The 13,139-nt window shown below is 40.1% G+C and overlaps 1 protein-coding gene across 1 annotated transcript in view; it reads left to right on the top strand.

The window, feature by feature from the left end:
* The window catches only part of LOC145411364 (uncharacterized), a 148,893-nt gene extending 140,791 nt beyond the window's left edge, over positions 1-8,102 (top strand). Inside the window, exons 9-11 of the mRNA XM_080281392.1 lie at positions 2,433-2,691; positions 3,640-3,786; positions 7,968-8,102. Coding sequence (XP_080137518.1) covers positions 2,433-2,691; positions 3,640-3,786; positions 7,968-8,036 — 475 coding nt within the window. The 3' untranslated portion in view covers positions 8,037-8,102. The remainder of the gene's footprint in view (positions 1-2,432; positions 2,692-3,639; positions 3,787-7,967) is intronic.
* Positions 8,103-13,139: the final 5,037 nt, after the last annotated feature.

The raw sequence follows: 13,139 nt of genomic DNA, 5'->3' as shown, positions 1-13,139 counted from the left end.
AGTGAATGAATATTTCAGTGATCAAAGATCAGTGCGGTGTGGAATTGGAGGCTAAAATTTAAATGAAGTCAGGTGAAACTAGAGGGGCACTCCATGGAGCGCATCTCTCCGACAGGGGCAATGTAATATCCTAACCACTCTTCATAATAGGTTAGGTTTTCTTATCATTGATTAGGATTCTCCAAAAATTGTTTTCCGGATCCAGAATCTGTAATATAATCCAGATTGGTCCCAAAAGTTAAATGATTGTTCACTGGAACATGGGCTATATACCTGCCAAATTTGGTCCAAATCTCTCTTTTAGTTTATGAGTAATCCTTCTAACAAACAAACAGACATCGGTCCCAAAAGTTAATTGTTTATTCCTCAGGACATGGGCTATCTGCCCAGCAGATTTGATACAAATCTCTCTTTTAGTTTTGAGGAATTCTGCTGACAGAAAAACAAACAAACAAAAGGGTGAAAACATACACTCCTTTTTGGAGAGAAGAACTTAAAACACTTAGTTACCATGTCTGGCAAGGGTACTGGTGCTAGTGGCAAGCGTGGGACCAGTGAATGTGCTGGGCCTAGTGACATTAAGGCTAAGTGGGCAGGGAAGAGCATGTCATTGAAAGTGAAGTTGATCATCATTAGGAAACATAAGGAATGGCAGGGGACTAATGCAGTAGCAAGCAATCTCCACCTCTCCAGTCGTCTGTCTCTATTATGATAAAGAATGCCATTGCCATGCAAGTTGCTGGGGAGAAGGTGTCCTACTTTTTTATTAAGAGGTTAACAAGGGCACAGGACCCTGCCATAGAGGGGATGGAACGACTTCTTGCGATCTGGATAAGGGAGCTAAACCATAATAACACACCCCTCAGATTGGCTTTCATTTGCACCAGTGGCCTTTCATTGTGGGCTAATGTAAAAAGCTGAGCATTGAGGTTAAGGAAACTTTAAAGGCCAGCAGTGGCTGATTTGAATGGTTTAAACATCATGCTGGCTTGCATTGTATCACCATGTCCGGTGAGACTGCAAGTACAGACCAATTGGCTGACCTGAAATTCCCAGAACTGCTGAAGCAAAGGATCAGAGAAGGAGGGTATAACACAAAGTAGATCTCAGATTTTGACAAGACTCGCCCTTTTTGTCAGTGCAAGGATTTAAGCCAGGAAAAGATCAGTTTATTCTCCTGGGGGGCAGTGTGGAGGGGTATCTGAAGCACATGCCATGTACCATTGGGGCAAAAATACCCAGACACCTGTTGGCTGTGTTAAAGAAAGACTCAAGGTTATTTAGAAGTCAAAGCCAAATGGATGGATGACATCCAAGATGTGCCAAAGTTATATCACTGGCATCCTGTTCCCAACCCATGCCAGTATACTGACCAAAACAACATAGCAAATCGCATCCTGCTGTTCGTGGACAGTAACCCCAGTTGCCCCGCAGCCATGGATGACTGGGTTGAAAACATCATGGTAATGCTCTAGCCTCCCAACTCTCTCTCTTTCTCTATTGCCATATGCCATAATCCCGTAAGGGGTGGCCACAAAAAATTGCCTCCATATCACCCTGTCCCCAGCCATTTCGCTGCCCTGCTCCCAGCTCACACCTCCCTCTCTCATATACCTCTCTACTCCATCCCTCCATCTCATCTGCGGCCTCCCCCTCCCTCTCCCCCCCTCCACCTCACTCATATACACTCTCCTCATCAGTCTCTTGCTCTCCATCCTCTCCACATGGCCAAACTACCTCAGTGTGTTTCTCCTAACACTTTATATCAAATCCACAGCCACACCGCAACGCTCCTTCACTTCCTCATTTGTCAGTCTGTCTGTCCGTGTGATTCTACATGCTCCTCTCAAGTAACTCTTTTCCACTGCTCTCATTCCTGACTTCTGTCCCTCCAACAAGATTTAAGCTTCACATCCGTATGTTAAAGTTGGTATCACAATACTGTCATGCAGCAACTTTTTCACTTCCATGTTCACTTCCCTGTTTCTTATCACTGCTTTCAAAGAACCAGCAACCTTTCTTCATTGTTGTACCCTTTCAAGCATTTCATCCTCTAAACTTCCATCCTTACTGATCACACTATCCAAGTACTTAAACACACTCACAATTTCCATTTCCTCCTCGTCCAGCATCTCTATACATTCAATGACTTCATTTCGCTTGAGGATGACAACTTTACTCTTCCCTACATTCACCTTTAGATTCTGTTTCTTACATGCTCTCCCAAGCTCATTCACCAAACCTTGCAAGTTTTTTTTTACAAGGTTGTGTACTGTATACAGTTTGGTTATGATTCAAGATAGAACTTGAACTAGACCAGTCTGGGTTTTGGCTAAACAACCCTAATGCTTAACTTCAGATCAAGAAAGCAGCACATCATTTTTTAATCCCTGATTCAGAGATTGTCTCAAGTTGATGTATTCCCACTTCAGGAGCCCAGGAGCCCGGTCACACAGTAAATCTCATAGCAAATCCCGTGGTCATCATTCCCCGGCTCGTCGTTCCTCCAGCCCCATGTCCAGTGATAATTCGCGCAGTCCATCCCCATGGGAGAGTAGACCTTCCCTGCATACATCCTTGCCACAACCTCCACCAGTACCACCACCACCAATCACTGCATCAGTAGCTGTCACTGCCGATCTCTCAGAGTTCCCTCGCCCCATCCTTAAGGAAGTTAAAATCTTGCAAGAGGTGAGTAACTTCCCTAGATGAATACTCTTGTAATATGCAATACAGCTTCTCAGATCTGAAAATCTAAATTCTTAAAACCTTCTCTTTCCAAAATGTGTTTTCATTTGAGGAATATTGATATCACCATTCTTCATAGGGTCAGGTCATATGAAAGACTATTTATTGTACATGTATAAGAGCAGACATTTATGTAATAGTACAAAGTACATCTCTGTGTTTACTATTCATGGTATTGCAGGTTATTTATTACATGATTTTAGCTGTCATTATGATTCTGTATTTTAAAGGTTTAAATTTTCTGTAATGCCTTTGGACTCTCAACATTCTGGATTCAAGAGTTTGTACTGTACTGTTTAACTATATTCAATGCTGTACACATACATTTCTGTTTAGACTATTGACCATGCCAGCATGTATAGGTCGTTAGGTCTCATCACCTAATGAAAGTTTTCCATGTGTCAGTATCTTTAGCCATGTCCCTGCTTAGTCCCTTACCTTGAAGGTCTCTGCAATACCTCACCCCACATCTTCCTAAAGTCTCCCTCTTGGCACTCATACCACCACATTAACACTTATGACTCCCCTGTGTCAGTCATCTTTCTCCCTTCAGTCATCCTTATCCCATCTCTCAACATGTCCATACCAACTCCACCTACTGAAATCCATTCTCTCTCTCTCTTTCACACAGACACACACACACACACACACACCATATCTTGCCATGCCATTCCTGTATCTTGAACATGAGTACCAGTGAACAGCAGCTTGTAAGGCTTCCTATTCCATTGGATAGATTGTAAAGAAACAGTGCAAGAAGATGCTAATATGCAAAGGCTGATGATACATTTCATCATATCATATTAAACCTCATCCTGCTTTGCCATTCTTTCATCTGAGCACAGTTGCAAGTGAACAGCATCATAATTATAAAGCTTTCTTCCCCATTAGGTGGAGTGTAAAGAGACAGTGCAAGAAGATACAGATATGCAAGGGCTGCTATTCCAAACATTGTGGGTGCTCAACAGCAAGATGCTCAGGTACTACCAACGTTCAGGGGCCTTCTACATGGATTCAAATGTCCGCCATAGGCTTGATGTAAGTTTGTTGGTTTGGCTACTCTAGTAGGGGTAGAGTGGATTAATTTTGTGTGTGTGTGTGTGTGTGTGTGTGTGTGTGTGTGTGTGTGTGTGTGTGTGTGTGTGTTCTTACCTAGTTGTTCTTACCTAATTGTATCTTTACAGGAATGAGTCAAGCTTGTACTGTCCCGTGTATTAAACCATTTTTATCTTACATACCATCCACTTACTTGCTGTAGTGTTGCTCTCAGGTGTCTGCCCTTTCCTCTCCTCCATCCTTCTTTCCTTCCATCCTCTTCTGTCTTTCTTTCCTTCATTCTTTCCTCGTCTTTCTGCCTACGAGTGATTTTATGCTCCCTCTTCTGTCTTTCTTTCCTTCATTCTTTCCTCTTCCTTCTGCCTGTGGGTGACTCTGCAGTGAGTGCCAAGCCAAATGGTTTCCTGTACACCAGGAAACCATTTACTACACTGGGTGGTAACCATATACAGTAAAAAGTCCAATTCTTCGGCATCCAATTCCCCGGCAAATCTGACATTTCGGCGGTTTTGAGAAATAGTCCCATTTACGAAAATCTCTGATCGTTCGGCAGATTTTCCAATTTTTTTCGTCCCCTCTACTGCTGGGGACTTCTTCCAGCAGTAGCAGACTCCAATCAACCCCTTCTATTGTACATATGTAAATAAGGAACCTACTATAAGTTTAGGTAATTGCATGTGAACTTGTAGGCCTACTGTATCATTACATTTATATATAGTATGTTCACTAATTTCTTTATTTTTCATATTCATGTATAGTACTGTATTCATTACAGTATTGTACAGTATCAAACAGTATACAGTACTCTCTCCAAACACATTTGTAATGATATGAGTAGTGATGATAATGTTCACCGAAACATATAAGGTACTGAGTGGGTAGGGTTTTTGATAATTTGGCAATTTTGATATTTCGGCACTTGCCTGGTCCCATAGATGCCGAAAAATAGGACTTCTACTGTAACCAAATATTGGCACCTGGTGGTTTAGTGGGTAGTTACGGCCCTTCAGTCGGATTGAACCGGTGAAGGTTTATATCCAAGGGGTTGTTGGAGTTTATTGCTCACCTAATGCTACTCAGGGAGTGAGGCTGGTCACTCTCATCTTAAATGTCAGGACCAACTTGCCTAGCCCTGGGTTCCTACGCTTCTCATCGGGCAATGAAGGATTGGAGATGATGGATGGATGGATGGATCCTTAAATTTATGAAAAGTTTTAGCACACACTATTTTATTCGGTCGTGCATTCTACTGATCAGTTGCTGTATTTGGGAAACTGAATTTCCTTACGTTTTTATCGTATCTCTTTTTATGTAGTTTTTTGCATTGTCCACTTGCTGATGCTTCCTCATAGGTTATATATTCATTTATGTATATTTTCTCTTTCCCTTAGATGCATGTATATATCATAATCATGTCTTCTCTTTTCCTTCTCTCCTGGAGTGTTGGTAGATTCAGTTTTTCTAGTCTTTCTTTGTAGCTTAGATCCCCTAAGCTTGGTACCCGTCTTTTAGCTGCCCTTTGTACTTTTTCAATCTTATCTATGTGTTTTTTGAGATGAGGATTCCAGACTACTGATGCATACTCCAGGGTTGGTCAGATGATTGATGTTATTTTCTTTCTCAGCATATCTTTATTTATATATGTGAATTCTATTCTCATATTAAGCAGTGTATACGTATCACATACCTTCTCACTGATGTGGTCATCTGGAGATAGTCTGTTAATGTTAATCACTCCTAGGTCCTTCTCCCTTTCTAGTATGTGTAGGTTTAATCTTCCTAACTTGTAATCCTTATCTGGTCTTTTCTGACTTGTCCACATTAAATTCCATTTGCCATTTATTGCTCCATTTATGAAGCTTATTTAATTCCCCTTGCAGCTCTTTGCAAGAATCTGTGCTAGTAATTTTTCTTCATATTTTTTGCATCATCTGCAAACAAATTTAGATAACTTCCATTTCCATTGTTACTGTCTATGTCATTTATATATACTAAAAACATAATTGGTGCCAGCACTGAGCCCTGTGGAACTCCTCTAGTCACTTCCCTCCTTGATGAGTAAAATCCCCTTAACCCCTTCTTTACCGACCCCTCCCCCCAATGTAAACACTGCATTCACCCCCCATACCGACCTGACAGCTCCCCCTCCCACAGTGTGAGGGGTAGTGTGTGTTTTTTTTGCCACGTCCAAACTATTCACTCTGTGATTTGTTTGTATACTGATGATCACATAAACCCAGCATGATGTTGCTATTGTAAAGAGATGATCATTAAAAAACTCATTACAGTATATAAGTTTACCTGTCTTATGCTAAAGTATTGTTACCCAGGTAATACTGTACAAACTGGCTTGAAAAAAATGTCATGCACAGATGGATGGCTTATTTACTTGTAAGCTGAGCATGAAGTGTGTGGACACATGTGACAGTGATGGCAACCTTGACCCATTTGTCCCCGAGAGTGTGGCATTACTAAGCTCGCTACGAATTTCCTTCTCCTCCTCACTCACGTCAACCTCGCTATCATTTTCATCATCATAGTCATCATCACTGTCATCTGCTTACAGATCAGACACTGTTGCATCATGTGATACATCTAAATAAGTATCATCATGAGGAATAAACCCGTCACTATCAGAATCCACCAGAGACATCATGAGAGAAAAATATCCTGTACACCCTCTCTCATCATCAAGTGCGTGGTAACTGGCTCTCTGAGGCAGGCCAAGGGGTGTAAATTTTGCCTTATGTCAGTGGAAAATATAGTACGATATCTGTAGTAGAAATTATAAATAAAATAATGATTGTTCTAAAAGAGATTACATCACAGATGAGTGAGCAAGCCATTGGTGCCACCGCAACTCAGTCATGATGTATCTTATGATGTCAGAATTCGTCACAGTCTTTGTTGTCAAAACACAGAGCTGCTATCACGAGGTCCTTAGAGACAGCCTTACCAGGCTGCCCTGAGGCCCATATGCTGCCATTCATTAGAGGATGTACCAGCATACCACAGTTGCGGTTCCGTTGTCTCACAGGTGTTTACGAGCAATATGCGGTGGTACACCAAAACACATTTCCGATAAAGAAGGGGTCAATGCTGTTCTCATTTCCCATTTTCTGGGAATATCCTGCATCCAGCAGTACAGATTTCCTTGGATATCTCCTTGATGATACAGTTTCCATATAAGTCTTTGGTGTGGTACTTTGTCAGATGCTTTCCTGAAATCTGAATAGATACTGTCTACCCATCTTTCTCTGTTCTGTAATGTTTCTGTAACTCTATCATCGTAGCTTAATAAATTAGTAACACATAATTTTTCCTTTCTAAATCTGAACTGCTTTTCTGTTATCATAGTGTGTGTGTGTGTGTGTGTGTGTGTGTGTGTGTGTGTGTGTGTGTGTGTGTTCTTACCTAATTGTATCTTTAGAGGAGTGAGTCAAGCTGGTACTGTCCAGTGTATTAAACAGTTTTTATCTTACATATCCTTAAATTTATTAATAGTTTTGGCACACATTATTTCATTCGGTAGTGCATTCCAGTGATCAGTTGCCTTATTTGGGAAACTGAATTTCCTTACATCTTTATCACCTCTCCTTTGATCTATTTTTTTGCCGTGTCCTCTTGCTGGTGCTTTCTTATAGGTTATATATTCATGTATGTCTATTTTCCCCATTCCCTGAGATGCATTTATATAGCATAATCATGTCTCCTCTTTTCCTTCTCTCCTCTAGTGTTGGTAGAGTCAATTTTTCTAGTTTTCTTTGTAGCTTAGATCCCTTAAGCTTGGTACTTATCTTGTAGCTGCCCTTTGTACTTTTTCAATCTTATCTATGTGTTGAGATGAGGATTCCAGACTACTGATGCATACTCCAGGGTTGGTCTGATGAATGATGTCATTATCTTTCCCAGTGTGTCTTCATTTATATATGTGAATGCTATTCTCTCCTATGCTCCTCATGGGGCAACAAAGGATTGGATGATGGGTGGATGGATGAATGCTATTCTCATATTAGCAAGCAACGTATACATGTTACGTACCTGTACGTGTGTGTGTGTGTGTGTGAGAGAGAGAGAGAGAGAGAGAGAGAGAGGGAGAGAGACTATATTACAGTATATTTTGACTGGGCTGTATCTCAACACCATTACCTCTTCTGTTCCAGGGATCTGCCATGAAAATTGAACAATACATCACACGTCTTGATATTCTCAAGGAAGAGAATGGAAACTGAGAGGTATAACATTTCTGTTGCATTTTTGTTTTGTGATTGATTATCTGAATGCTTTGATTGAGGAAGAGTATGGTAAATTGCAAGTGAAGGTAGGGGAGAAAGAAGCGAGTTATTATTCAGGGCAACATCGCCTATGATGTATGTAAAACATTTTAAATGAACTCTTTTATTTTTAATTGTATAATGTTCGGTAGATAATTATAAACTGTATTGTATGGGTCAGTCAGTCATCATTATTTTTTTTGCCAACTGACAAGGATCTGCACCCATATTTATAAACTTTCTTGAGTTTAAATTGTGCTTAAAATTGTTTGTTTATATTTACAGTAGGATCTCGTCAATAACGACTTCAACAATAACATTTTAGGCAATAACGGTATGTTAGAATAGATACCCAGTTTCTATAATAATGTTTGGATTCACATGAATAACGGTTATTTCACAAATGCCAAGCTGTTATACAATACTACAAATATGTCTATAACAAGATGAGGAATGAAACAGACAAACAAGAAGAGGTGAAGGAAATTGCCGAAAATGTGAGCAGTAGCAAGGAGGAAGTGGAGGAACCTCTCCTCATCACCTCCCCTGACTCGCCCGCCTCCGTCCCCTCCACCTCCACTGCCCCACCTGACTCAGCAGCTGCCTCCCCCTCCATCTTCACAGCCCCACCTGACTTACCTGCTCCTTGTGGCATGCCTGCAACTCCAACCATAATTACTGTTGCTGAATTCTGGAAGAAATATAACATTCGACAGGTTGTAAATTTCCTCTTCAAAATCTGGAATAATACATCATTGGCAACCGTTAAACTCAAGTCTGTTGAGATGGAGAGAGAGCAGCCATCAGAAATAATGACTAATGATTGAACTTGTAAATCAGATTTCAAGACAGTGCCAGAAACAGTTTCATGACTGAGTGAATGTCCGCCATCAGTCACTTATCACTCACTTTTTTTCACAATGCTGGCCAGCCAAGGAAGAACAACAGAGAGGGGTTGAGTAGATGATGATGTTGATGACACTGGGGACTTTCCTGAAGATTTTGACTTTGTGGGGTTTGATGATCTGTTGACGAAAGTAGGGGACCCTGGCACGAGAGGCAGAAATGGGGACAAGGCCAGCAAGGGGTCAGGGGGTACGTCGCAGTAGCCTCCATGCACAGGCCTCAAAACAGTCATCACACCAAACACCTTATTAACTCATTTAAGGTGAGTCTTATATTACTCATGACAATTTAACAACTAATCTTATTATTTCAGAAAAAAGTAGTGATAGGAGGGCTGCAAATGGAAAAAATGGGTAAAAGATGTGGGGTGGCGGCACCATAAAACCCATTATATATGTATTTTAATGTCACGCAAATAACGTTTTCGTTAATAACGGCTTTTTTCTGGCACCAATTAGACGTTATTGGTGAGATCCTGCTGTATATCTTATCTCGTATATAGCTACAAAACACTTCATAATTAAACGAGAAAGACTAGTGAAATGAAAGTTATGACAAACAGAATTATTCATGAAGGATATTAGGTCTGATGCAGTTTGTTTTCCTATCCTTTGTTTCTTTTGTATAGTAATTAACAACTTTTGAAACTTGCTTGTCATATACAGTATGTTGACCAAGATATTTTAAGAATATTATTGCTGAACTAGTATCTTCATACATTTATATCAGCGTACAGTACAGTATTGATACATGAAGTATAGTGCAGTTCCCAAAATTCAGAATGGGCTGGTTCAAGTGACATGGATATTTTAATAATTTCGAAAACTGGAATTCTTTATCATTATCATCACCAACCTTTATAGAAATCCATCTGCTTGGCATTTCATTTTATAATCATTGTTTCCATGCCATGAATTATTATCTCAGTGTTCAGATTGGATGATTCACATGTGAAAATTCCATAATAAACAAAGACAGTTTGTTGTGCATGGAGATAGGATCACGGGATATAAAAGTTATAAAATCATTCTCATGGTTCATGTGAGTACAGCTTGAGCCAGCTTGTGAAACTAAGCCAGATTTTTTGGCAGTAAGTACACTCAGTCCTTGAATTAACACGTGGTTGAGTAACCCGTTTTTGTTCTGACACTCTTAGCATAATGAAAAATCATATCAACAAGCGAGAAAACTCGAGCTCATGTGGGAAGTCATCTGGCCTGGCGACGAAATTTGAAAGTCGCGTGCAATGACATCACCCTCTAGACTCTGGGTACCTTTCCTGGGCACATATTTCCGTTCTGTATGGGTATTTGTCTTAGTACCACAGCCAGCCACCACAGCCAAGCAGCCCTATTGGGATAGGTTAGGTTAGGTTAGATTGTTGAGAAAATTTTGCCTGGGAAACACACTGAGCATATTCTTGAGAAAAACCTATGGTTAGCTTTGAAACTACTGGGCAAGCGTCGTTCCTGGATAAGGGTTCCTGGTGGTGAGATGGTTACACATACAGAACAGAAATATGCTTCCTGGGCACTCTCAAGGCCAAATGGTTAGATGAAAATTCATGGGTTTCGCAATTTCAGGGGATGAAATGGAACGAAAATGTATGCTAATCAGAAAGAAAAACAAATTCATCCATGTGTTCACATAAGTTAAGGTCCAGTTCTACATTCTTCGTTCGATTTCATGCTTCCCAACATATTTCGGACCAACTGGGGATGTGGTTATCAGTTCTTTCTTGTGCCTCGCCCAGTGCTTACCCACACTCATAATGGGTTTTGCAGTTTTAAAGGATGAAATGGAAGGAAAATGTTTGCTAATTAAGGGAAAAACTTACTTTTTCATCCATGTGTTCTCATAAGTTAGCGTTCAGTTCCACATTCTTCATTCAATTTCATGCTTCTCAACATATTTCCAACTGACTGAGCATATGCTTATCAGTCCTTTCTTGCGTCTCATCTAGTTCTACTCCACACTCATAATGGATTTTGCGGTTTTAGGAGATGAAAATGGAACAAAAGTTTTTGCTGATTAGGGGGGGGAAAAAAAAGAAACTTCATCCATGTGTTCTCGTAAGTTAGTGTTGAGTTCCACGTTTTTCATTCGATTTTATGCTTCCCAGCACATTTCAGACCGTCTGAGCATGCAGTTATCAAGTCCTTGCGTTTCACTGACTTTACCCCACAATCATATGGTTTTTGCAGTTTTAGGGGACGAAACAACAAAAATATTTGCTAATTAGAAAAAAAAAATACTCCTATCCGTGTGTTCTCGTAAGTTAGCGTTCAGTTCCACATTCTTTGCTCTTCTTCTTCTTGATAGCCTGTTATATTTTTCGGGTTATTTCTGGGTGGTAAATGTTTCGTGCAAAATCTGTTTCCCCGTTGTCTTCAGCTGTGTTCCATTGTGTCAACTTGTTTGACACCTCAGAGTTACGGCAAAAGTGCCTTTCCTAAACTTAACCTGACTAGCCTAACTATACCTAATAATTCCTTACCTAGCATCCAGTTGGGAAGTTGGGAAACGAAAACAACCTTTGAGTACGTCAAGACTATCATAGGTATGGCTTAAGGAACGTGATGATAAAAAGTGGGAAATTTTTCAGCAGGAAAAGGGAATTTACCACCCTGAAAATAGTCAGAAAAATACAGAAAACAAACTGGAGGAATATGAATTGAATTGGTAAGGTCCTTCTACTGCTTTAAGTAAAGCATACATTTACCAAAATGGCAAAAAAGCTTGGCATGAATAAAAGCACCATCACAACGATCCGGAAGGACCGGGAGAAGATAAAGATCGTGCATGGGAAGTGATGCGAACCTGACAGCAGTGAAACTTTGTATGTTGTCCGGAAGCTGACTGAGAAGCTTGTAGGGCGCTATATGGATTGTCAGAGAAAGAAAACTCTCACTTTTACCCCGTTTTACCACCTTACCTAAGTAAATTACCCCCACTTATATACACCATCAGATAAAACACTGAAAGAGATATAACTGTTGTAATTCAGAACATCAGTGGTATTAAAAATAGCATTAACAAAACAAACGTCAGATTGGGTGCCCTTGTGTTGTTGATGTGTCGCTTCCCGGCACTTTTCCCTCTGTCCCCACCCCCAGTCTAGTTGTCAAAGTTTCACCTTCTCTCATATCATGTGGCCTTCAGGAGAGACGTTGGGCCGTATGGTTACACGAAAATTTATGGGTCTGGCAGCTTTAGGGGATGAAATGGAATGAAAATTTTTGCAAACCAGAAAAAAAAAAAAGCACTCTTTCATCCATATGTTCTCGTGAGTTAGTGTCCAATTTAACATTCTTCGTTCGATATCACACTTCCCAACACATTTCGGACTGATTGAGCAGTTTAGCCTTATGCTTATTCAGTCTGAAATGTGTTGGGAAGCGTGATATCAAACGAAGAACGTGAAACTGAATGTTAACTCTTGAGAACACACGGATGATAGAGTAATTTTTTATGGTTAGCACACTTTTTTTTTTTTTTTTTCATCCACTAAAACTGCCAGGCTCATACATTTTCATCTGACCATACAGCATAAGGTCTCTCCCGAAGGCCACATGATACGAGAGAAGGAGAAACTTTGACAACAAAATTTTGGGTGGGGGGCTGGAAGAGAGTACAGGGGAGCTATGTATCAACAACAGAAGGGTATCCAGCCCAACTTCTGTTTTGTTAATGTTATATTAATCATTGATGTTCATAATTACAATAGTTATATCTCTTTCAGTGTTTACCTAATGTTGGGTATAAGTGGGGGTTATTTACATGGGGTAAGCTGGTAAGAAGGGATAAAAGTGAGAGTTTTTGAAAGTTACCAGAACACATTGTATCATTATATATACAAACATATTGTATGAGTGACTCAGATTTGAGTACCATGGTCCTTGTCCAGTTGCTGTTGCCCGCAGTACTGGAGGTTTAAGTGTACATTCTTTCAAAAAATTTTCCTGTAAACTGACCCTTTCAGAATTCATCTGGAAAACTGGTACAGTATTTTTGGACTTTGTAAATTGGATTTTGGGAATTGCACTGTATCGAAAGTAGTAACTAGTATGTGTGTTCTGCTAAAAGTATGTTAATTGGTAAATGCAGTCAAGTATGCAGTGTGAAGTGCATTTGTATATAAAATGCCAAACAATA

Source organism: Coenobita brevimanus, chromosome 89 (genome assembly GCF_032717465.1).
Source record: "Coenobita brevimanus isolate Jiangsu-jjx chromosome 89, ASM3271746v2, whole genome shotgun sequence".
Taxonomy (NCBI): Eukaryota; Metazoa; Arthropoda; class Malacostraca; order Decapoda; family Coenobitidae; genus Coenobita; species Coenobita brevimanus.
Note: the sequence above shows the minus strand (reverse complement) of the source record. Positions and strands in the feature narration are given on the sequence as shown.